Source organism: Mobula birostris, chromosome 12, assembly GCF_030028105.1.
Source record: "Mobula birostris isolate sMobBir1 chromosome 12, sMobBir1.hap1, whole genome shotgun sequence".
Classification (NCBI taxonomy): domain Eukaryota; kingdom Metazoa; phylum Chordata; class Chondrichthyes; order Myliobatiformes; family Myliobatidae; genus Mobula; species Mobula birostris.
The window spans coordinates 42,536,653-42,558,637 of NC_092381.1; the positions used below are offsets into that span (position 1 = coordinate 42,536,653).

The window sequence follows — 21,985 nt, forward strand, 5'->3', positions numbered from 1 at the left end:
AACTTGTACAAATAAACTAACTTCATCCTTTAAAGCAGTATTTTTTCAACCATCTTTTGAGATGTCAAAGTTCACAGCTGATTTTTCATTCTTTTTTTTCATAATTTTCTCCTGCACTGGTACATTCTTGAACTGGGTGACTTTGCAGTTTCCAGTGCTTTTCCATCTATGTAAAAATTAGGTGAATTGCCAATAACCTTTAACAATGTTACTTCAGATTCATTAGCAGTGAAATCCTTTAAATTGAATGATTCAATGAGCAATAAACAGACTTAAACCAGAGTCTTGCTTAGTTAATAACATAAGGCAGAAGAAAATATTAATAAGGTTGTCAGTTGTGCAACACGTGTCATGGGCTTATCAGCCAGCAGAAGCAAACTCCCAATATCCAACTCTTCAAATATAATGCATTTAATTTTTTCATCTTTCAAGAAGATAGACTCAATTACTACACAAAGCCTTCTCTATTCTCAAGGCTAGATGAATGTAGTTTGAATGATCTGGAGGGTTTGAATGGTGGATACAAGAGAATAGGTCTGTTTGATGAGTCTAGAGCTAAAGGGTAGAACATTCACAGTCAAGACAATTTTAAGTTTCTTCATATAAAAGGCGACGATCTTCACTACTTTGAAATATTGTAAGGACTCAGGCATTGAAAATATTCATATCAGATCAGTAGATTTCTGGACACTGAAGGAATAAAAGGTTACAAATGGCTGGCGAATATTTTGAGGAAGTTCTTCAGCTAACAGCTTGTTGAATGGTAGTGGTGACTCAAGAGGCTGAATGGGGTACTCTCCCTCCTGGTCCACAATCTTGGGATAGTCATTTCAAGCCAGAAATCATTGGTAAAGCATCTACAAAGAACTATGGTTTGATTTTAGATAATGAATCTTGTATTACCACTAATCCTGCAATAGTGCCATAAGAAGCATGCAAACCTTTCATTTATGAATAATGCGAGATATTATATTCTTGTATGAAGTACAAGGAACAATGGTGACACAGTGTGGGGTACAAGGATTCAAGTTCAAGATCAAATTTATTGTCATTTCAACATGATTTCAGCCAAACAAACAATGCTCCTTCAGGCCAGGGTGCACAACACAGTACATATAACTCACAAACAACACAGGAAGTAATAGTACTACAAGTAAATTAACGAATAAAAAGGTGCATTTACAACATAAGTTAAAAAGTGAACAGTATAATGCTACTGGCGCTATAAACGTGGTGAAAGCTGGTGGTGGTAGGGAGTTCAGTAGTTGCACAGCCTGGGGGAAGAAGTTGTTTCCCATCCCAACAGTACTTGTCCTAATGCCACATTATGGTTAGAGGGCAAGGCTTACATAACACCTTATAATACTTAGAAAAGAGTTGCACAACATTACTGAAAAACTATCTATCAGATCTATACATGCTAGAAGGGATTAAAACAAGTGGATATTAAAGACTAAACTTGACCCAGCAGAAAATCTACTTGTATATAAAGAGGTACAGTCAGTATATATGACTGCATTACAAAGTAAAAAGCTAGAACCTCTCCTGTATCCTGAATGAAAATTAAATGAAACTATTTAACCTTCGTCACCTGATACTCATTCTCGGCGGTTACTGAAACAGTAGCTTATATTTACAGTCCCGTCAAACATCTACTCCAAGTAGAACATACAGGGTTAATGGTAAGGCACTGAGGAGTGCAGTGGAACAGAGGGATCTGGGAATACAGAAACAAAATTCCCTAAAAGTGGCGTCACAGGTAGATAGGGTCGTAAGGAGAGCTTTTGGTACATTGGCTTTTATTAATCGAAGTAGTGAGTATAAGAGCTGGAATGTTATGATGAGGTTGTATAAGGCATTGGTGAGGCCGAATCTGGAGTATTGTGTTCAGTTTTGGTCACCAAATTACAGGTAGGATATAAATAAAATTGAAAGAGTGCAGAGAAGGTTTACAAGGATGTTGCCGGGACTTGAGAAACTCAGTTACAGAGAAAGGTTGAATAGGTTAGGACTTTATTCCCTGGAGCGTAGAAGAATGAGGGGAGATTTGATAGAGGTATATAAAATTATGATGGGTATAGATAGAGTGAATGCAAGCAGGCTTTTTCCACTGAGGCAAGGGGAGAAAAAGACCAGAGGACATGAGTTAAGGGTGAGGGGGGGAAGTTTAAAGGGAACATTGGGGGGGCTTCTTCACACAGAGAGTGGTGGGAGTATGGAATGAGCTGCCAGACGAGGTGGTAAATGCGGGTTCTTTTTTAACATTTAAGAATAAATTGGACAGATACATGGATGGGAGGTGTATGGAGGGATATGATCTGTGTGCAGGTCAGTGGGACTAGGCAGAAAATGGTTCGGCACAGCCAAGAAGGGCCAAAAGGCCTGTTTCTGTGCTGTAGTTTCTATGGTTCTATAAATTATGATATTGCAGATTACACTCCATGAATTATTATTACAGTTACCTTCATCCAGACTACGTGAAAATATCTTCTGGAATAAGTTGAAAATATTATGCCAAGTGCAATTTTACAAGAAACACATAACACTTAGTTAATCAACTGTGAAGATGAAATAAAATCAAATTCAGAATTCATAGAAAATTACTAGTTCATTATCCAATTTTTTTTAAATGTTCATCTTCACAATTACCTTCATTTCAGAGCTTAGCAGGCCTTTTAAAAATTTACATAAAAAAGAAATGCACTACCTTACCTTTGTGGGAGGAGCTGTAGGCTTCGGTATCAGATTTTTGTAAACACTTGGGCTTGCAGTGTTTTTGTTGCCACTTGAAAGATGATTTCCTGAGGAAGAAAAGCTTGTTGAGAATATTGGTTCCTCTTTCAAAACTTTTTTGATGACCAGCATCTTGGAAACAGGCTGCTTGGCACTTGGAGGATTTTCTGGATTCATATGGATAAAGAATTTTGAAAAATTGTTTTATCTTTTTAATTTTTTATGATTTCAAACATAAAAACATGTAATTTCTATTCTTATGTAAAATTTGCTGCATTAACTGTGAATGATTCCAGAAATGCTCAGCTGTGTTCAATGCAATGTTGAAGGGCAGGCAACAAACTTCGCTGAAACAACATTATCTAATGCACTTCACATGTACCAGTGGTAATAAAGTTAAGATTCACACACACCTCAGAAACTTGAGTACAATTCTAAGATAGTCACTGAAAATCCAAAGGAAATTATCATTCCTTCAACACCCTCTTAGATCCAGAAAATAGATACCAATTAAGGTCAGTGTAAACCTTGTGGTTTTCCAAATACCTGAGATGATTCTTCTGTCACAATAATAACAACAAGATGAATTACATTATCAAATAGGATTCGTGAACATTTAAACCAAATCGTAGAGCAAAACAGCATACAAATGGGCCTTTTGACCTAACTTATCCGTGCCGACCAGAATTCCCATCCTTATGAGTCCCAGTTGCTGCATTTGGCGAAAATCCCTCCTTTCTTTCTATGTCCAACCAGTGTTTCTTCAATGTTGTTGTGCTTAAATAATAAAATCAACTCCATTCAATTCACCTCATCAGTGCCCTCATGATTTATACACATATACCGGGTGAACGAGTAGTCTTTGGGGTACTGCAAGTCTGTGTCTTCGCATGCTTGAGTGCTCGGTGGTAGGTGTCGATGCTTTATTTTTGCTGGTGGAGAGAGGGGGATAGTTGCTTGCTGCTGGTTACGTGTGGGGGGGGCAGCTGGGGGGAACTTTGGGGTTCTAACATTTAACTGTCATTTAATCTTTGGGGGCACTTCTCTGTTTTTGTGGATGGTTTCAAAGAAAAAGCATTTCAGGATGTATATTGCATACATTTCTCTGACATTAAATGTACCTTTGAAAAACTTTTGACCATCACTCTCCCACAGTGTCCAACATTCAAGGAATAAAGTCCTAGCCTGCCCAACCTTTCCCTTTAACTCAGGCCTTCAATCGATCCTGTATATTATATATTGTTAAGCAGCCTCATGTATGGCATCTTGTCAAAGGCTTTCTGAAAATCCAAGTAAGCACATTTACTGTCTCTCCATTGTCTACCTTGCCTGTTATTTCTTTAACATATTACAATAAATCTGTCAGGAAAGATGTCACCTGAAGGAAACCAAGCTGACTTTGGCCTATTTTATCATGTGCCTCCAAGTACCCTGAAACCTCATCCTCAATAATGCACTCCAACATCTTCACATCCACTGAAGTCAGGCTAACTGGCCTATAATTTCCTTTCTTCTAATTCCCTCCCTTCTTGAAGACTGAAGTGACATTTGCAATTTTCTGGTCTTCCAGAACAATTCTAGAAACTTGAATTATTAATACCTCCACAATCCCTTCAGCTCCATCTTTCAGAACCCTAGGGTGTAGTCCATCCATCTGGTCCAGGTGCCTCATCTACCTTCAGACCTTTCAGCTTCCTAAGCACCTTCTCTTAGTAACAAATACACTCACTTCTACTCCGACACTAAATTTGGTGGCATGCTGCTAGTGTCTTCCACAGTGAAAACTGATGCAAGATGCAAAAGGATTATCATCTGCCATTTCTTTGTCCCCCATTACTCCCTCTCCAGCATCATTTTCCAGCGGTCCAATATCCACTCTAATCTCCCTTTTACTCCTTATACATCTGAAAAAATGTTGGTATCCTCTTTTATACCACTGGCCTGCTTACATTCATATTTCAACTTTTCTCTCCTCATGGCTCTTTTTTAAATTGCCTTCTGTTGGTTTTTAAAAGTTTCTCAATCTTCTAACTTCCCACTAATTTTTGCTGTATTAGGTTTCAATAGGTACACTTAATGTCAGAGAAATGTATACAATATACATCCTGAAATTCTTTTTCTTTGCAAACATCCACGAAAACAGAGTGCCCCAAGGAATGAATGACAGTTAAATGTTAGAACCCTAAAGCCTCCCCCCCAGCTCCCCCTCCCACACACAAGCAGCAGTAAAGCAATGGCACCCCCAGCAAAAAAAAGCATTGGCAACCCCCACCGAGTACTCAAGCGTGCAGCAAAGCATCAATAAAGACACAGACTTGCAGTACCTCAAAGACTAATCACTCACCCGATACTCAACATTATATGTACCCTCTTTTGTTTTTATACTGTCTTTGACTTTCCTTGTCAGCCATGGTTGCCTCGTCCTCCCTTTAGAATATGACTTTTCCATTGGGATGCATCTGTGCTGCACCTTCCAAATTACCCCCAGAAATGCCAGCCATTTCTGTTCCATCATCATCCTTCCTAGTGTGTCCTTCCAATCACAGGTCATGCTTCTATAATTCTCTTTACTCCACTGATACATCTGACTTTATCTTCTCCCTCTCAAACTGCACCATCCTGCCCTCATCAATCCGCTCATTCACTTCCAAAACAAAAGTAACATATCTGAGAAAAATGATTTCCCGTGCAAAGCTATGTTAACTAGTCTTTGTTTACCCAAATGTTAGTAGGTCCTGCCTGTTAGAGTCAATTGATAGATGACATAGTATTCATTATGTTGCATTAATTGAAAGAGCATTCCAATTTAAGTTTTACCATAATAAAGTTTAATACACCACAGAGGCGTTCACCGAACACACTGAAACCTTCATTCGAAATCAAAACAATTATAAATTTGTTCTGAGCAATGTAATGTTCTTTTACAGCCATGGTTCCCTCTTCAGTCATGAAGGCCCCTGTCACAGGCAAAGAACAAACTGTTGCAGGAACTCAGCAAGTTGAGTAACATTTGTGGCAGGAAAGGACCAGTCAAGATTTCAGGTTGGTACTCTGCATCAGGACAGAGAGGAGAGGTACGGCAGTCAGTACAAAGAGGGATGAGACAGGGACCAACAGGTCCTAAGTGAAGGAAGGAGAGTGATGGCTGGAATTGGGAGACAGAGGCAGATGGTGAGAGGTGAAAGCAGACGAGGAAAAAAAATAGATGGGAGGGTGAAGAAGTCATCATAGGCGATTGCAATAGTCATGCTTCACCCCAAACAGCAGATGATCTTTTCTAGTCTGATCAGCTGTTCACTCAGCTCTGAAAATATAGAAGTACTACTTAGCAGGGTGAGCTGACTACGGGGCCAGTAAGTGAATTAACAGTTGACTCAAATCAACGTTTTACAGATATTGGGCATGCACACTAATACTGGTCAAAACTGATTGCCTAAATCTAATTTTGAATTTGTCACACATTTGAGAAGTTACTGCATCACTTAAGATCAGAAGTTCAGTTCACCCCGACTTTCAGGAATGTTTGCAAATAAATGCTGAGGGTTTCACTTCTCAGCAATGCCCCCTTAGGAAATGAAAATCTGAATAGATACTTAGTGCTCTGCATTGTGAAGGACTTCTCATTTTTAAACTCCACTGGTGGCAGATTAATTTTGCAACTTGTCACCATTATCTTTTCCAATTATGGCCCTCCAGTATCAGGCACACTGAGGTTAACTTGTTTTGTCTGACAAAGTCTGCAGCTGATACAAAAACTCAGAGCATACTTGAGACTTACAAGGGCAAGCAAACATAATTTAATATCTTTCAAACTATATGAATTTCCACGATAACTGCGACATCACAACAATATTCAATTCATTTCATTGTATGTTTCAATGTACATGTAATTAAATAAATGACCCCAAAACTAAATATATACAATTCTCTACTGTCTTCTTACCCCATACTCCTGCAGGTGTGCTCACAGGTCTGCTCTGGCTCAGCTGCTTTTCAGCATCAGGATTCAAGGACGGCTGTTTAAAGAGAGTTTATCCAATACAATTTAATGAACTTATTACTCATTTCATTTTTAAATCTTTTTATTAATTATTATTGAAAACTGACAACAAAAAAACACATTAAAATAATCAAGTCAATATATCAATATGTGTAAGTCAAACTATTAACCAAGCTAAACAGTATATCAATAATAATAATTTAAAAAATCAAAATGTTAAAGCTTTTTTTGTACAAAAGGAAAAAAGGAACCTCTACTAACTAAAACAAAAAGAACAGCTAACAAACAAAAAAACCAAGAAAAAAAAACATCTGGAGCATAAACCCAGAGCTATATGCCATACAAGCTTCTATCAAAAAAAAGACATCAATCCGCCAACCAAATCCATTTACCCAAGAATCAGAAGGGAACCATGTTAATTAACTCAAGTCAAATGATAGTAGCAGGCAAAAGCGCCCCACCTTTTCTCAAAGTGAAATCGAGGATCAAAAGTTCAACTTCTGATTTTTTCCAAACTAAGACATAGCATCACCTGAGAGAACCATTGTATCAAAGTGGGAGCAGAAGCATCTTTCCATTTTAATAAAATAGCCCTTTTAGCCAATAATGTAACAAATGCAGTTACATATTGGTCTGATATAGAAATACCATGAATATATTGAGGAATTATACCAAATAAAACTGTCAATTTATTAGGTTGTAAATTAATTTTTAAAGCTTTAGAAATTGTAGAAAAAATAGATTTCCCAATGCGGCCTTCTATATATTGGCGGGTTCGGTGCTCCCGATGCAGATAGATAGATAGATAGATATATATACATACATACACACATACATACACAGAGCGTAGGTGTTCAGCAAAACGATCTCCCAGTCTGCGTTGGGTCTCCCCTATATATATATATATATAACGAAATATATATATATATATATATATATACACACGCGTGAGATCCAATGCAGACTGGGAGATCGTTTCGCTGAACACCTATGCTCTGTCCGCCAGAGAAAGCACACTCAGGTTGGAGGAACAACACAACAACACCTTATATTCTGTCTGGGTAGCCTCCAACCTGATGGCATGAACACTGACTTCTCAAACTCCCGCTAATGCCCCACCTCTCCCTCATACCCCAAACGTTATTTATTTATATACACACTTTCTTTTTCTCTCTCCTTTTTCTCCCTCTGTCCCTCTCACTAAACCCCTTGCCCATCCACTGGGCTTCCCCCCTCCCCCTTTTCTTTCTCCCTAGGCCTCCTGTCCCATGATCCTCTCATATCCCTTTTGCCAATCAACTTTCCAGCTCTTGGCTCCATCCCTCCCCCTCCTGTCTTCTCCTATCATTTCGGATCTCCCCCTCCCCCCCTCAAATCTCTTACTAGTTCTTCTTTCAGTTAGTCCTGACAAAGGGTCTCGGCCCCAAACGTCAACTGTACCTCTTCCTAGAGATGCTGCCTGGCCTGCTGCGTTCACCAGCAACTTTGATGTATGTTGCTTGAAATTCCAGCATCTGCAGATTTCCTTGTGTTTGTGTTTTTAATTCATTTTTATGCAGGTTTAATTTATATCCTGAAAATTTTCCAAATTCATTTAATACTTTCAATAAACTAGGACTAGATTCTTCAGGATTTGAAATATAAACTAAAAGATCATCAGCATAAAGGGAAATCTTTTGAATAATCCCATTTATGGAAATTTCTTGAATATCCTTAGCTTCACGAAGTGCAATAGCCAAAGGTTCCAGCACCAAGTTAAATAACAAAGGACTTAACGGACATCCTTGTCTCGTACCCCGCGAAAGTCGAAAAAAGGGGGATCTACAGTTATTAGTAATCACAGTGGCAATAGGGCTTTTATATATCATTCTAATCCACCTATTAAAATTAGTACCAAAGCTAAATTTCTCTAAAATGTTAAATAAATATTTCCATTCAACTCTATCAAATGCCTTTTCAGCATCAAGAGAAACAACACATTGGGGAGTTTTCGAGAGGGATGAGTATATAACATTTAACAGTTTCCGAGTGTTAGAAAAAAGTATAACGGCCTTTTATAAAACCTGTTTGGTCCTGAGAAATAATTTTAGCTAGTATATTCTCCAACCGATTAGCCATTATATTTGAAAGAATTTTGGCATCTACATTTAATAATGAGATAGTTCTATATGAAGCACAATCCATAGGGTCTTTATCTATCTTAAGAATTAAAGAAATAGAAGCTTCACAAAATGTAGAAGGTAACTCTCCTAACAAGAAAGAATCTTTAAACATTTCCAACATATAAGGAGTAAGCAAATTTTCAAATTTTTTATAAAATCCTACAGAAAAATCATCTAGTCCAGGAGCTTTACCAGATTGCATTGAAAAAATAGCTTTCTGAATTTCTCTTTCAGTAAAAGGAGTATCAAGAATTTGTTGATCTTCAACAGATATTCTAGGAAAATCAATCTTTTGTAAAAGGGCATTCATTTTAGAAGGATCAGCTGGAAACAGATTTATAGAGTTCACTGTAATAGTCTTGAAAAATTTTATTAATATCTTCATAGTTACAAGCTAAACTACCATCTCCCTGACAAATTTCTAAAATTTGTCTTTTAGCTCTAACTGCTTTTAGTTGGGATGCTAGTAGCTTATTACTTCCATGTCCAAACACATAAAATTGACTTTTTAATTTAAGCAAATTTCTTTCAATAGGATAAGTTAATAATAAATTATATGGTGATTGAAGTTCAAACCTTTGTTTAAATAAATCAATATTAGGAGAAACTGCATAAGTGTTATCCGAGTCTTTAATTTGTTTTGAAATCCTATCTAACTCTATTTTTGTCTGTTTCTTAAGATTAGCCAAATAGGAGATTATCTGACCTCGCAAATATGCTTTAAATGTATCCCATATAACCAATTTTGACATATCTTCTGTATTATTAAAAAGAAAAAAAAATTTATTTGACTACTTCTAATAGCATTTTTCCAAGTACACATTTAATTTCAAAATAGCTATTGTACAGATGTTACAAAAATACTTACAAAGTCTTCCTCTTCAAATTGAAGCTTTTCATCCTTTTCTTCCTTTTTCTCTTCCTTGACCTCAACTGGTGGTTTGTCCTGGAATCCTGAGCTTTTCCGGTTGTGGAAGTTGCCATTCCAGTGCCTATGGCCACCACCACCCCCACGCTGATTGACAACATCATGACCTCTAGTTACATTGTGCCAAGCTGCATTCTCCTTCCAACCCTGACTTCCAGCAAGGTTAACTTGAACATTCTTAGATACCCCCGAATCAACAGAATCATGACGAAGTAATGAAGGTTGATAGCAACCATCTAAAAATTAAACAAATTTCAAGATATTAGTCTTTTCATTAAGCAAAACTGCAAATGCATAGATGGCATGAATTTTCACATCTAGTTTTGCTGTTTTTGTTATTTTATTAAAATTGCAGATGATATTCTTTGATTTTCCCAAACTAAATTTGAGTGAACTACAAAGATTTATGGAATCCAAGCCATTTAATATGGAAAAGATGTCTATCGACAGAACAAATTGGAAACAATTTCAAGTTGCAACTAAAGAACAGAAAACATGTTTTAGTCATATAAATTATTCAAATTTGTTAACTTTGAGTATCCAAAATACATGGCTGAAAAACACACCAAAACAACATAAATACAAAAAAATCTCCAGCTTATAAGATTACAAGAAAAAAAAGTGACTAATTTCGATTCTACTTCAAAAAGGTGGCACAGGAAAAGATATCTTAAATTGGTCAGTCTAGTTTCCATGAAATCCTAGTTACCAACGGACCAACTAATTAGATTTTGGTAAAAATCGAAACAGCCTTTACCTTTGGTCAATATTGCCATACTTCTGCAAAGCTCAGTTACATCCTATCATTGATGGTGTACTTCCACAAATTATTTCATACCTGATGTTTACCGTTGAGACTTGACAAGTGACAATGACAAAGACAAATTTAGTTAAATATAAGGCACAGTATTATTCCTGTCTGCTGCTCTGATGGTAGACTAACTCAATGTTTCATAACATTTTTGCCTAATAAAATCTTGCCTGAAATACAGGATCAGTAAAAACAACTAACCATAGTAATATTGCTCATTATTTACTTGACAAAAACACTGCAAATAAACAAATCACCCACTAGATTGACAATGGAGAAGCAAAGTTTTGAAAACTCTAAACAATTGGAAACAAATATAAGTGCATAGATTAAAGGAGAGGCATTATTACTCCATCTCCAAAAGTGATGAAATATTCTTTTGTATACAGTAGGTACTGAAAGCATATGAAAACTTTCTCTTTACTCCACTCACAATAACCTAAGCGACTCACACAAAATGCTGGAGGAATTCAACAGGTCAGGCAGTATCTATGGAGAGGGATAGAGAGCCAATTTTTCAGGCTGAGACCTTTTATCAGGACTTCAAATAAAGGGGGAAAAGGGGGAAAGTTGGGGGTAGGGGTAGGAGTATGAGTACAAGCTAGAAGGTGATAGCTGAAACCAGGTGGGGGTGGGGGTGGGGGGGCAGAAGGTGGGAGATGATCAGTAGAAAAGGAAAAGGGCTGAAGAAGAAATCTGACAGGAGAAGAAAGTGGACCATGGGAGAAAAGGAAGGAGAAGGGGCACAAGAGGGAGGTGTTGAGAAGGGATAAAATGGGATCCAGAATAGGAAACAGAAAAAGAAAGGAGGGGGGGAAGGAGAAGAAATGACCAGAAGTTAGAGAAATCAATGCTCATGCCTTTAGGTTAGAGGCTACTCAGGTGGTATATCAGGTACTGTGCCTCCAACCTGTCTGGGGTCATGAATACTCTGTCCACAACACCTCTATGTCTTGCCAGCTTTGCGTGTGTTACTCTGGACTTCCAGCATTTGCAGGATTGCTTGTGTTTATTCATGATAACCTTCCATTTTGTCAATTAACCAGGTACTTTTGTTTCTTAAGCTAAAGGTTTTCCTACATAAATTATAGGGGTCTATTTAAATATATATATATTTTAATCATCATCACAACTGCAAATACTAGCCAGTTCTAAACAGTGAAAGAATGCCAAATCTACCAATAAACTCATTAGCAGTATATTCCAAGCAAGTCATATCACCCCTCTGAACTAACTGCTCAATACAGCTCTGGATAAGTTGTAGGACGGTATCACTTTGGAGTGATCACAAACTTTAGTTAGTATTCATTCCTCACATTAACTTATTCTGCCCAAATACAGTTCTCTACCACCTTAGATGAATCTCTATGTAACTGTATTAAAAATTGCAAACAAAATCAGACAGCATAGGGAGAAGATAAAGTGGTCCATCAGAGGTTTATGAGTTTGCAATAGCTTTTCATAAAGGGAAATGGACTCAAAAGATAATTTCCATGACATTTCTATTGAGAGTTGAATGTGACTGGACAATCCAATGATTGATGCTGGTTACCAGAGTCATAAAGGAAGTTTGATTTGCCATATATACATCAAGTGACTACATCACCCACTTTACATTCAATTTTTGTTCAGAACTGCCGAAGTACTTAGACTTTGGTAAAGCCAAAGCAGCCTAGACTTTTGGTCTCAAATAAGTTCCTTGTTCAGAACAGCTTTCCAAGTCCTAACTTTTTTTTCTCTACTAAGCAGCACTGATGAACTTTACAAGTCAAGGGCAGATGGACTGGAAAGAGTTCTTTGAAACTGGGGACTGGGGCTGGAAGCAAAAGTTAGTGAGGTCCTAATGGATCGGTAGGTGGGAGTGTCTCACAACTCTCAGCATCCTGAGCAAAAAGTATGCAGCAGCAGTGGGAGACAGCGAGCTGGGTTAGAGCTGAAGAAAATCTTGGGCTTAGGAAACAAAATTATCTGGTCACTTGGCAGTACGGAACAATGTGAAAAAGGAGTTAAAGACTGTTTACATGTACTTTTTTTTAAAACCCTTGCAAAATTCTACCTCGGAGTATAATCAGTTTACAATTTTAATACTGCCTACGTAGCCAGGCTCAGCTACGCATCAATGAGTTCCGGCAGTTCTTCAATCAGATTGAAGTGCAAGAATCAAAGGTAATAGTACCACTGTGTCATCACCACAAATGCTACCTGCACACTTATGGTTGAGAGTTTAATTGCAATTTTCTACAAATAGTTACAAAAAGTGAATGCCCTGTCAAAAACTATTTCAAGGTACAAAGACGTTGGGACATGTCACTGAAAGCAACTCTCCCTCATATGCTTGCCAGGAAATTTGAGAGACCAATGCAGCAACAGTGAATGTTGCCACATTTGACCATCGATTTCACTCTGGAAATATTCTACCATCGTGACCAAACATAAAGAAAACTGAAAAAGGATCTTATGCTTTCCCGGCATATATGATGAATAAACTCTTTCCAGACTATCAGCCGGGTACGGGTATTGATTTTAACTGACACTTCGATGGCAAACTCTGCCATTTTCATCAGGGATGATGCCTATGCATGTCTAGTCCGGTGGTATATATACCCCAGTCGTCCATGCTTCCTGACTGGTTAGTCCTCAACCAATCAGCTTTCTGCTGTCCCACCTTGCTTACAATCAAATTCTAGTTCTTACTTAGAGCGAGATCTTCATTTTTGTTAAAATTATTTTTCTCCCGTTTTATTTCAATGGCTTCCTTCACCAGATGGTCCCAAAAGCCACTGGCACAGCACTGTAGTTCCTATTGAAGTCATTCCTATGGCCATTGCAAATGCAATGTTCTGCTACCGCCGATTTCTCTGGGTAACCCAAATGGATACACCTCTGGCACTCCTTGATGCGGTTTCCACCGTGCGTCTTGTCTGGCCGATATAGGCTGCTCCACATTCACAGGAATCCTGTAAACACCAGCCATCCTGAGTCCCAGGAGACCTTTGACTCACATAAGCTAGGATTTGAGTTTCCTTACGAGCTTGTGGATGAATTATTAAGAAAATTATGAAGTATTAAGAAAATTCACTATACCAGGTATTATTAATATAACCACATTTCAAAATTAAACAAAGCTTCCTCTTCACAATATACCCAGAAATAAATAAAACTGAAGAAAAACCTCATGTAATTGAAGACGTTTTGCAAAACTAACTGAAACTAAGTGTTACAATTTTTCATCTTGAACTGGAAATGTGTAACCATTAACTTGTACCTTTCCTACCTCCAGCAGCTCGGAGTACACCATTAGTAAAGAACCCATCTGAAGAATTATGTCTTCTACGACTCACACCAAATCGACCATCCCCCCGGGCAAAATGATCACCATGTTTCTCACTGGTAGTAGTAGACTATAAGAAAAAATATGTTCAAATATGTGAAATTAATTGTGCCTTCTACCGGTGCATTTTCACAAAAGTTGCTATTTTGCTGCATGATTTAAGCTACACCTTGCGAGGCCACAAAATCAACTAGGTGCAGTAAATATTTGGTGAGATAATAAAGTACAAATTATCTGAAAACAGTTAATAGGCTGGAAAGCACTTTGATTAATCAAATCTGATGTCATGAAATAAATGTGTATCTCGAATTACATGTGTTTCTAGAAAGCTAATTTAAAAAGTAAGATCACAATTGTATAAAATGGTTAAACATATTAACGGCAGTATTTCCATTACTTATTACTGCCAAATCATCTTTATTTAAAAACACTGTAAAATACTATTAACACTTAAAACATCATAATAGGCATAACAAAGTTATGAATATGTTAATCACCAGAAGTTAAGAGTAATTATTAGGAAAGCAAACATCATGTTGGATTTCATTGCCAAGGGATTGGAGTTGAGAGACAGGAAATGCCTGTTATCATTGTACAGAACATCGCTGAGACCACACCTGAAGGACTGGTGCACAGTTTTCATCCCCTTACTCAAGGAGGGATAGCTTGCACCATACGACATAGGAGCAGAATTTGGCCATTTGGTCCATCGAGTCTGCTCTGCCATTCAATCATGGCTGAGCTTTCTTTCCCTTCTTCACCCCAGTCCGCAGCCATCTCCCCATAACCTTTGATGCCATGGCTAATCAAGAACCTAGCAAACTTTGCCTTAAATACACCCAATGACCTGGCCTCCATAGCTGCCTGTGGTAGCAAAGTCCACAAATTCACCACCCTCTGGCTAAAGAAATTTCTCCACATCTGTTTTAAATGAACACCTCTCTAGCCTGAGGTTGTGCCCTCTTGCCCCAGACACCCCATCATGGGAAACATCCTTTCCACATCTACTCTGTCTAGACCTTTCAACATTCAAAAGGTTTCAATGGGATCCTCCCCTCATCCTTCTAAATTCCAGCGAGTACAGACCCAGAGTTGTCAAACGTTTCTCATTTGATAACGCTTTCATTCCTGGAATCATCCTTGTGAACCTCCTCTGGACCCTTTCCAATGCCAACATAGCTCTTCTTGGATGAGAAGCCCCAAACTGTTCTCAAGGTGAGGCCTCACCAGTGCTTTATAAAGCCTCAGCATCACAAACTCTGGCCTTTTCCTAGGATGAGAAAATTGTTCTATCAAGAGGCTGGGTTTGTGTTCTTTAGAGCCAAAATGAATGAGTGGTGATTTAATGGAAAATATCAGAACTCAACAAGGATGAGGACAAGGTAGTTGCCAAAATGTTTTCACATGGGAGAGTCTCAGATGAGGGGACATAGCTTCAAGGGACAGTCATTTAAAACAGCTGGTGAATTACTGGAACTCTTCCCCAGAGAGTTGTGAAGGCCTGTTCATAAGAAATATTTAAAGTGAAGTAAATATTTTTATTAAGTGGAGGATTGAGAGCTATGGGGATCTGGCCAGAGAAAAAAAGAACTGAAGCCACAATAAAATAGAATTTTACTTACTGAGAGGCCAGGTGGGTAAATTCCATTCAGCTGTATCTTGCTCGTGTTTAAAATACATTTAAGAAGCAAAAATCTATTTTTAAGTATCAACTGCTCTAATAGCAAAGACACTGTATCAAGACCTGATTCTTGTAAAGCTTGAATTAATGAAGCTTATAATGTAATTCATATATTTATCATATTCAGTATGGTGAGTAAATTGATTCCACATTAAATGTGCAAACTGAGATCTAGCAAGGAAAATAATTCTGGTTCAACAGAAAGGACTCAAAAGTTATAATTTCTTGTATGCTCCCTCCAGCAGCTATCCCCTCCCATGTAAATTATTTCCCAGTTAGACATTACTGAAATTTAAGTTATGTTAAGGTTGCTTGAGGCAAGTTCTCATAGGGTGCATCACCAGAGATCTTCATACAGTAACAGTTAAAACAGTTTCCCTTCTGCAACTGTGGTGAAAAACAATCCCTGGGATATGTACGAAATTTGCTTGTGATATCAAGAATTATATGATTGTAAAATTGTACGAATGAGGTATTTGGCATGTGTGCCTTCATTGGTCAGAACACTGACCTCGAGTTGTGTTCATATCACAACTGCACAAGATGTCGGTGAGATCACACTTGGCGTTGTGTGTAGTCATAGCCACTGAGCTACAAGATGACATTAAGCTGAAAAGGGTGTTGGAAAGATTCACAAAGACATTACTGGGCTAAAGAGCTTGAGTTACACGGAGAAACTGGGACCCTTTCCCACCTGGATCATAGGAGACTAAAGGGTGGCCTAATATAGGTATATAAAACCATGAAGGGCATAGATAAGATGAATTGTCATTGAATTTTCTCCCCCGGGTAGAGGAATCTAAAACAGGGGTAGGCAACCTATGGCCCTTGGGCCAGATCCGGACCGCGAGCAAATATTGAGATACTATGCCTATCCGGCCCAGGAGTGATTTTTCCTTATTGAGTGTTTCACGCGACTGCACTGATGGACATGCATGGCGTCTTGTTACACTGGCCCCAGGTTCCGTTTTGTTCCAAATCAAACACTGGTATATACGAATGACGGGAAGGCAGACTACTTTATTAATATGTATTAGATACTCTCTGTGCACACGCAGGTTTTCAGATGGGATCATTCAAATTTGTAAACAGAAACAGCATCACTGTGTTTTAACAAGAAATCCACACTAAATCCAGATATTTACATGTGCTACGATACTTGTTGACTAACTTGCGTTTCAAAATAAAAATCAAAGAAAAAAATTCCAATGGCAATGAATGCAAAATGCAAGAAGGTAGACGCTGAGTGCTGAAAAAGCAGTGAAAATGAAGGAAATACCCGTGCCAGCTATGAAGTCTCAAAACGTATTGCAGAAAAGATGAAGTCTTTTACAAATGGAGAGTTTGTCAAAGAATGTTTACTGGCAGTGGTGGATTTTGTTTGTCCTGAAAAGAAATCTTTATCTGCATTTATCAGCCTGTCAGCAAGAACGAATCCCACAGTGAATTGAAGGAATGTTAGCAGATGTTAAAAGTTGTTTAAGGGATGCCTGCAACGAATTGCATTTTTTTTCCAATTGTGCTTGATGAGAGTACAGACTTGAGAGACACTGCTCAACTTGCAGTGTTTGTGCGAGGATGTGGCCTCAACTTTTCAAATGTTTGAAGAGTTTATTCAATTAATTCCTATGAAGGACACGGTTGCCGGGGCAGACATTTTTGAAGCTTTGCTGAAAATGATGTCAGAAATGAAACTTAATGTGTCGAAGCTAATTGGCATCACAATTGATGGGGCACCAGCAATAGTGGGACAGAAAAACTAAACTGAGTTCTTTGATTACTAATTGGCATCCTTGGTTAAGCACAAATGATTTTCTAGCATGTGTTATTCATTAATTTGAGGCAAAACATAACTAACTAGATGTATTTAAGTGGATAATTCCCATATTTCAAGTTTTTTATGGCACTTATCTGGCCCACCATCCGCTCATTAATACGCGATCTGGCCCAGAGGCAAAAAGGTTGCCGACCCCTGATCTAAAACTAGAAGGAACCAGCTTAAGTTGTGAGGAGCTATCATTTTCACGAGTGGTGGGTATATAGAATGAGCTGTCAGAGGAAGTGGTAGAAACAGGTCAGATTTAAAAGACATTTGGACACATTCATGGATAGTACAAGATTAGAGGGATATAGACCAAACACACAAATGGGACTGCCATGGAAAGGCATCTCGACTGGTATGGATATATTATGTTGAAGCGCCTGTTTCCGTACTGTGTAATTCAATGCAATGCATCCACCCTGACTTGAGGAACACCATTGAGCACATCTACACGAAATGCTATTACAGGAAAGAAGAATCCATCATCATCATGGATCCCAACCACTCAAGTTATGCTCTCTTCTCATTGTTGCCATCAGGAAGATGGTACAGGAGCCTCAGGACTCACACAACCAGGTTCAGGAATAGTTATTACCCCTCAATTATTAGGCTCTTGAACAAAAGGTGAAAATTTCACACATAGTCTTATGGTCAACTTCACTTGCCCCATGATTGAAATGTTCCCACAACCTAGGAACAACCAAAAGTTTCTTCAGATACATAAAGTATAAGAGAGGCAAGAGTGGATATCAGACCACTGGAAAAAGATGCTGGAGAGTTCATAATGGGGGACAAGGAAATTGCGGGTGAACTGATTGTATTTTGCATCAGTCTTCATGGTGGAAGACACTAGCATATGGCAGAAATTCCAGATGTCAGAGGTCATGAAGTGTGAGACCCCTGAGAGAAGGTTCTTGGGAAACTGAAAGGTCTGAAGGTAAATAGGCCACCTGGACCAGATGGTGTACACCCCCAGAGTTCTGAAAGAGGTGACTGAAGAGATTATGGAGGAATTAGTAATGATCTTTCAAGAATCACTAAATTCTGGAATGCTTCCAGAAGACTGGAAAACTGCAAGTGTCACTCCACTCTACAAGAAGGGACAGAGGCAGAACAAAAAGAACTATAGGCCAGTTAGTCTGACCTCAGTGGTTGGGAAGATGTTGGGAGTTGATTATTAAGGATGAGGTCTCAGGGTACTTGGGGGTATATGAAAAAATAGGTCACAGTCAGCATTGTTTCATCAGGGGAAAATCTTGCCTGATAAATCTGTTGAAATTCATTGAAGAAATAACAAGCAGGATAGACAAAGGAGAATCAGTTGATGTTGTGTACTTGGATTTTCAGAAGGCCTTAGACAAGGTGCCACACGAGGCTGCTTACAACAAGCTACGAAACCATGGTATTACAGCAAAGATTCTAGTTTGGATAAAGCAGTGGCTGATTGGAAGAAGGCAAAGGGAGCCTTTTCCGGCTGGGAGCCAGTGACTAGTGGTGTTCCACAGGGGTCTGCGTTGGGACCGATTCTTTTTAAGTTATATGTCAATGATTTGGATGATGAAATTGATGGCTTTGTTACAAAGTTTGCAGACAGTATGAATATATTTGGAGGGGCAGGTAGTTTTGAGGAAGTAGAGAGGCTACAGAAGGACTGAGACAGATTAGAAGAATAGGCAAAGAAATGGCAGATGGAATTCAGTGTAGGGAAGTGTATGGTCATGAACTTTGGTAAAAGAAATGAAAGGGTTGACTGTTTTCTAAGTGGAGAGAAAATACAAAAAACTGAGGTGCAAAGGGACTTGGGAGTCCTTGTGCAGGATTCCCTAAAGGTTAATTTGCAGGTTGAGTCTGTAGCAAGGAAGGCAAATGCAATGTTAGCATTTATTTCAAAAGGAATAGAATATAAAAGGAAGGATGTAATGTTGAGACTTTGTAAAACACTGCTGATGCCTCACTTTAGTATTCTGAGCAGGTTTGGGTCCCTTAACTTAGGAGGGGTGAGCTGAAGCTGGACAGGGTTCAAAGGAGATTCACGAAAATTAGTCCAAGATTGAATAGCTTGTCATATGAAGAGTGTCTGATAGCTCTGGGCCTATATTCGCTTAAATTCAGAAGGGGTGACCTCATTGAAACCTGTCAAATGGTGAAAGGCCTTGTTAGTGTGGATGTGAAGAGAATGAGAGTCTAAGACCAGAAGACACAGCCTCAGAATAGAGGTGCATCCTTTTAGAACAGAGATGAAGAGGGATCTCTTGAGCCAAAGAGTGGTGAATCTGTAAAGGCCAAGTCTTTATGATATTTAAGGCAGAGGCTGATAGATTCTTGATTGGTCATGGCATGACAGGATATGGGGAGGAGGCAGGAGGCTGGACTTAGAGGAAAAATGGATCAGCCATGAAATGGCGAAGCAGACTCGATGGGCCAAATGGCTGTTACCAAATTGCATTTATCCAATTAATGAATCTGGAAAAAAAGACTTCTAGAGTTAAAATCACAGCAGTAGCAGTGTCAACACTGAAGACTGAATTGGAGGACAGGTCGACAGAGGAAGTGATAAAGCTGTGATTTGGAACAATCATGCATGATTAACTGAATGATAGGTAAACACCAACAGATTAATTGAGGCAACAGCCCAACTCCATTATTTTTAATTCACAAGTATCTTTTCTCATTATTTTTAAACATTACTTACAACAATTCTGGCAAGGATTTTCCACCCCACCAACATGACTCGGATTTAAAAAATAAAACTGGGCCCGGAATGCATTGTGGAAGACAGCAGTGGCGGCAGATTAAACTGCAGCTTAGAAATGAAGGTGCAACTGAGAACAAGGACAATCCTTGCAGCATTCTAATACTGTAACTATTCGTTCTGTGGCTTCACCTGAAAATATGCTATAAGTTTTCTCAATACAATGGAACAATCTTTGACTGAACATACACTTAAAATTAAACAAATTACTACCTCTAAGTTTTGAACCAAACCTTAGCTGAAGACTGAGATGTTGAAAAATTAAGCCAAGCAGGTACAAAGTCATGCTGCGCCATTTAGGTCCAGTGTTTTCCAGTCAACGAAGTGAGGTATCAAACCTCATGGCCAGGATTCTGTACAAATGAAAAACCATAAGAAAAAAAGATGAAAAAAAACTAAATCCTCCAACTAATAAATACATTGATTAATCCATTTTGACATCAAAAATTTATCAAAAAATATTTCTTCCTCTTTGAAAGTAATTCTTGGCTTCTAAACCATCATCCCAAGTCTTTGGCTAAAAACATTCAAAAGACATAGCAGAGAATAACACAAAAGCAACTTTGCAATAGTCTACGATAACTTAAAGAGACAACCTTTCATTTGTTACCCTTCGTGCACAACTTGAATCTGCCTCAGCAACAACCATCAACACTTCACCTGCATATTCTGCTCAAAACAGAAAATAAAGTCCAAAAGCATCGAAGATATTGGAAAATAACTGACTTGCCTGTAACTATCTCATGACATTCACTATTAAGTATAGCAGATTGTAGGTGCTTCAGCTGTACGTAAGGGAAGTTTGTGTTTTAGAGGATGTAACAAGATATATCTGAAATGCTTAATAGCAGAATCACAGAAATGCACAGGAGAGAAAGGGAGATTCCCTGTCCATGCTGACCATTGTCTATCCACGCTTTTGCCAATTGCCTGCACTACAAGTGTTCCTCAACATCTTTCTTATCCAAACACCTGTCCATAGTCATAGTCATAGTTTATTGATCCCGGGGGGAAATTGTTTTTTGTTACAGTTGCACCATAAATAATAAATAGTAATAGAACCATAATTAGTTAAATAGTAATATGTAAATTATGCCAGTAAATTATGAAATAACTCCAGAACCAGCCTATTGGCTCAGGGTGTCTGACCCTCCAAGGGAGGAGTTGTAAAGTTTGATGGCCACAGGCAGGAACGACTTCCTATGACGCTCTGTGCTGCATCTCAGAGGAATGAGTCTCTGGCTGAATGTACTCCTGTGCCCACCCAGTACATTATGTAGTGGATGGGAGACATTGACCAAGATGGCATGCAACTTGGACAGCATCCTCTTTTCAGACACTGCCGTCCCCACAACATCACTGGCCTTTCAAAAAGTTTGTTGGTTCTGTTGGTGTCTGCCACCCTCAGCCTGCTGCCCCAGCACACAACAGCAAACATGATAGCACAGGCCACCACAGACTTGTAGAACATCCTCAGCATCGTCCGGCAGATGTTAAAGGACCTCAGTCTCCTCAGGAAGTAGAGATGGCTCTGACCCTTCTTGTAGACAGCCTCAGTGTTCTTTGACCAGTCCAGTTTATTGTCAATTCATATCCCCAGGTATTTGTAATCCTCCACCATGTCCACATTGACCCCCTGGATGAAAACAGGGGTCACCGGTACCTTAGCTCTCCTCAGGTCTACCACCAGCTCCTTAGTCTTTTTCACATTAAGCTGCAGATAATTCTGCTCACACCATGTGACAAAGTTTCCTACAGTAGCCCT

At 38.7% G+C, this 21,985-nt stretch overlaps 1 protein-coding gene across 4 annotated transcripts in view; it reads right to left on the minus strand.

The window, feature by feature from the left end:
* The window catches only part of gpbp1l1 (GC-rich promoter binding protein 1-like 1), a 75,171-nt gene that overhangs the window by 17,914 nt on the left and 35,272 nt on the right, over positions 1 to 21,985 (minus strand). For 2 of the 4 annotated variants that reach the window (XM_072273685.1, XM_072273684.1), the window contains exons 3-7: positions 20,454 to 20,573; positions 13,900 to 14,035; positions 9,764 to 10,059; positions 6,677 to 6,749; positions 2,713 to 2,900 (exon numbers count right to left, since the gene is read on the minus strand). In XM_072273685.1, the coding sequence (XP_072129786.1) occupies positions 2,713 to 2,900; positions 6,677 to 6,749; positions 9,764 to 10,059; positions 13,900 to 14,035; positions 20,454 to 20,516 (756 nt within the window). In that variant the 5' untranslated portion in view covers positions 20,517 to 20,573. The remainder of the gene's footprint in view (positions 1 to 2,712; positions 2,901 to 6,676; positions 6,750 to 9,763; positions 10,060 to 13,899; positions 14,036 to 20,453; positions 20,574 to 21,985) is intronic. The other 2 variants (XM_072273688.1, XM_072273687.1) reach the window with 2 other exon arrangements.